The sequence below is a fragment of the Mesocricetus auratus genome, unplaced genomic scaffold, assembly GCF_017639785.1.
Source record: "Mesocricetus auratus isolate SY011 unplaced genomic scaffold, BCM_Maur_2.0 Super-Scaffold_100691, whole genome shotgun sequence".
NCBI classification, from domain to species: domain Eukaryota; kingdom Metazoa; phylum Chordata; class Mammalia; order Rodentia; family Cricetidae; genus Mesocricetus; species Mesocricetus auratus.
The window spans coordinates 29,705,764-29,709,653 of record NW_024429267.1 but is presented as its reverse complement, the minus strand read 5'-3'; the positions used below and the strand labels follow the sequence as shown (position 1 = coordinate 29,709,653).

Below are 3,890 nucleotides of genomic sequence, written 5' to 3'. Positions count from 1 at the left end.
GATGCCAAGACCCAAAGGTTATGTCCACAGCACAATGCCTCCACCTAAGGCTCAGGACATCATTAAGACTGTAAGAGTCAGAGGACCAGAAAGTCTAGTGTGAGATGGTGTGTCCTGGAAATGACATGGAAGCTAAATCCATAATACTCAACAGTATGGCTGCCTAAGCTTGACCTGAACAATGACAGTACCAACAGATATGTTAATGTGGAAGACAGAAACTACAGGCACACTCTTAGATAAAGAGCTATGGGCAAACCAATGACTACTGAAATAGGTAGAATTAGTATTTCCCAGGGATAAGTCCTTAAATTGATTATTTAATAACAAAAGATCAGCTATGAGCTCATATACACAGGAGTGGAACTAAACAGACTCAGTAGATTATGTTTATATATTTTTGACAAAATTAGTCAAAGAAAAGCAGGCCATGAATTTGAGAGGGAGTGGAGGGGTCATGAAAATTATTGGAGGGAAGAGAGGAAGGGGTAAATCATTCAATTATATTTTAATTAAAATGAAAAATTAAAGAACAGAATAATTGGTACCTAGCCCAACTGTCATCAGAGAGGTGGAATCCAGAAACTGGTAGAAACAGATGCAGACCCATAGCCAAACATTATGTGGCACTTGGGGAATCCTGCAGAAGAAGGGCAGAAAGGATTGTTGAAGCCAGAGTGGTCAAAGACACCACAAGAAAACTCAAAGAATCACTAAGATGGGCTCACAGGGGCTCACAGAGAATGAACTGACAACCAGGAACCCTGCATGGGACTGACCTAGGCACTCTGCATATATGTGACAGTGGTGTATCTTGGTCCTCTTGTGGGACTCCTAACAGTAGGAAGGGGCTGTCTTTGACTCTTTTGCTGACTTTTGGGACCCTACTCCTCATACTGAGTTGTCTTGCTTAGCTTTAATACATGAAGATGTGCTTAATCTTACTATAACTTGATATGCCATGTTTTGTTGATACTCACAGGAAACCTGTCCTTTTCTAAATAAAAATGGGTCTGAAGCAGATTAGGAGGTAAGAACAGAGGGAGGTTTTCGGGGAGGAACTAGGAGAAGAAGAAGGAGGGGAAAGTGAGGCCAGGGTATAAAATAAATAAATAATAAACACTTTCTACAGTGTTGAAACTCAACACACCAAGCCCTTCATGTGGTCTGGATTCCATCAAAATGCAATTGACAGCCATAAATGTTCTTAGCTGTGCTTTCAAAATATGTTCTATAGGTATAAGGCTGCATTTTAACCTCATTCTATGAATGTTTTTTCAATATATAAACAATCAAAGCCAGCAGCAAGAAAAGCATTTGAAAGATGCAGTGAAGGTGCTTTCCTATTGACAACGACTCCTCGCCCAGTCATTGTGGAACCTCTTGAACAGTTAGATGACAAAGATGGTCTTCCTGAAAAACTGGCCCAGAAGAATCCAATGTATCAAAAGGAGAGAGAAACACCTCCTCGTTTTGCTCAGCATGGCACATTTGAGTATGAATATTCTCAAAGATGGAAGTCCTTGGATGAAATGGAAAAACAGCAAAGGGAACAAGTTGAAAAAAACATGAAGGATGCGAAAGATAAATTGGAAAGTGAAATGGAAGATGCCTACCATGAGCATCAAGCAAATCTTTTGCGCCCAGATCTGATGAGACGCCAGGAGGAACTGAGGCACATGGAAGAACTTCACAGTCAAGAAATGCAGAAACGTAAAGAAATGCAGCTGAGGCAAGAGGAGGAACGACGTAGAAGAGAGGAAGAGATAATGATTCGCCAAAGAGAGATGGAAGAACAGATGAGACGCCAGCGAGAAGAAAGTTACAGCAGAATGGGCTACATGGATCCAAGAGAAAGAGACATGAGAATGGGTGGTGGAGGAACAATGAACATGGGAGATCCCTATGGTTCAGGAGGCCAGAAATTTCCACCTCTAGGTGGTGGTGGTGGCATAGGTTATGAAGCTAATCCTGGAGTTCCACCGGCAACCATGAGTGGTTCCATGATGGGAAGTGACATGCGTACTGAGCGCTTTGGGCAGGGAGGTGCGGGTCCTGTGTGTGGACAGGGTCCTAGAGGAATGGGGCCTGGAACTCCAGCAGGATATGGTAGAGGAAGAGAAGAGTATGAAGGGCCAAACAAAAAACCACGATTTTAGATATCTAGGCTTTCATTCAGTTTGTTTTTGTCTTTTCTTGTTTAGATACCACTTTTAAATTCTTGCATTTTAGTAAGAAAGCTACCTTTTTATGGATGTTAGCAGTTTATTGACCTGATAGTTGTAAATGGTCTGTTTGGGCAGGTAAAATTATGTAACGCAGTGTTCAAAACAGGAGAAAAAAATTTTCTTTTTATTTACTTTTTTTTAACTGTATAATGTTTCTCAAGTTAATGGCAGTGTACCTTGTGCCACTGAATTTCCAAAGTGTACCATTTTTTTTACTGTGCTTCGAATAAATAGAAAAATAGTTACAATACTGATCTTCAACTTTGCCATTCATGCTTCTAAGCACATTAGGCTAGGTATTCCACTTGGAAAGCACGAGCGTGTGTAGGCCTTTGAATGGCATATGCCATTTCAGGAAATGTATCTGGAGGCTAAGCATTGCTTTCTACAAATGACCCTCCCCTTGTTTTAAAAAGAAATGCATATTGATGTAGTTAGTTGTTTGGCATTATAGGAAGCAAGCTGGTGCTAAGCATTTTTAAATGGTTATGTTAGAAAAGTCAAAGTGTAAATCTTAATTCAGGAACATGTATTAAGATTACGGAATGGGTATAAACTACTGGTAGTGAGAGAAAGGGGGTTTGGTTAAATGGATCCTTTATGGCCCTATCTATGATCCTTTCCTTGAAAGCTTTTGAAAATGGAAAGATCATCTTGTTGCATTTCCCCTATTTTGTTTTAAAACGAATAAGTCCCAAGCCCTACCATTGGCTTGTACTGAACTTTTGCATTTGAATTAAAGATTGTTAAACATGAAGCCTTTTCATGTATTACTTTAAGTGATTTAGTCTAAAATTTTGAGAAGAGTTAAGAGTTAACTATAAATAAGGTAGATTTAGCCTTATGTACTCTTTAACATACACCCCCTTGTGTGCTATTGAGCAAAATATGTAGTCTGAAAAATCTATTGGTTCTCTTTAAGAGCTAGTGGTGACTGTTACTATGTAGGACTGCCAATAACCATTCTCACTATGGAGTTGACCTGTTTTTATACCATTCTTTTTAACATAGCACTAAACCTAGAGAGAGTTGCTCAGGCTATATAGTATGAATACTCTTTCCTCCCACTGAAGCTTGGGGGTGTTTTGATGATGTTACTTGATTGTCAACTTAATTGAATTTCCTTTCATTAGAACAAGAGACTTTCTGACTTGACAATAATAAAGTAGATTGTTTACTGTTAAAAAAATAAACAACTGAGATATAGAATATATGAAATAAATGTATCTGTGAGTAAATACTGAAATTTCAGTGTGGGTTACAGAGAATCAAGTGCTTTTATTATTTTTATTCTATCTATGGAAATTGTTAATGGTTCAGACAAGAGCTTAGCTTGATTGGCATATGTAGAAGTCTGAGAGTTGGTAGATTCTGTGCTATTCAAGTTTAGTAACAAAACAAAAGCTAAAGGAAGTAAGAGAACATCAAAAGAGAAAGAAGTGTTAATCGTTCCTAGCCTAGAGAGAATATCTTACAAGCAGAGGTGTAAACTCAGGCTTTCCCCTTCCTGATGGGATAAACCTCATAAGAATTTCTTGTCCTCCCTGGACCTCATTTTCATATTTGTATTATAGAAATAATGAGAATTCCAATTATGTGCAGAACAATTAATTACTCGAATGTAATATTTAAAGTTGCTTAGCATGGGTACATTTAAAAGAT

General features: G+C 38.4%; 1 protein-coding gene across 1 annotated transcript; it reads left to right on the top strand.

Annotated features, from left to right (window-relative positions):
- Positions 1 to 1,265: 1,265 nt before the first annotated feature.
- On the top strand, positions 1,266 to 2,476 carry LOC121137607 (splicing factor, proline- and glutamine-rich-like). The gene has a single exon (XM_040740237.1). The coding sequence runs from the start codon at positions 1,266 to 1,268 to the stop codon at positions 2,157 to 2,159; it is 894 nt and encodes a 297-aa protein (XP_040596171.1). The 3' UTR covers positions 2,160 to 2,476.
- Positions 2,477 to 3,890: the final 1,414 nt, after the last annotated feature.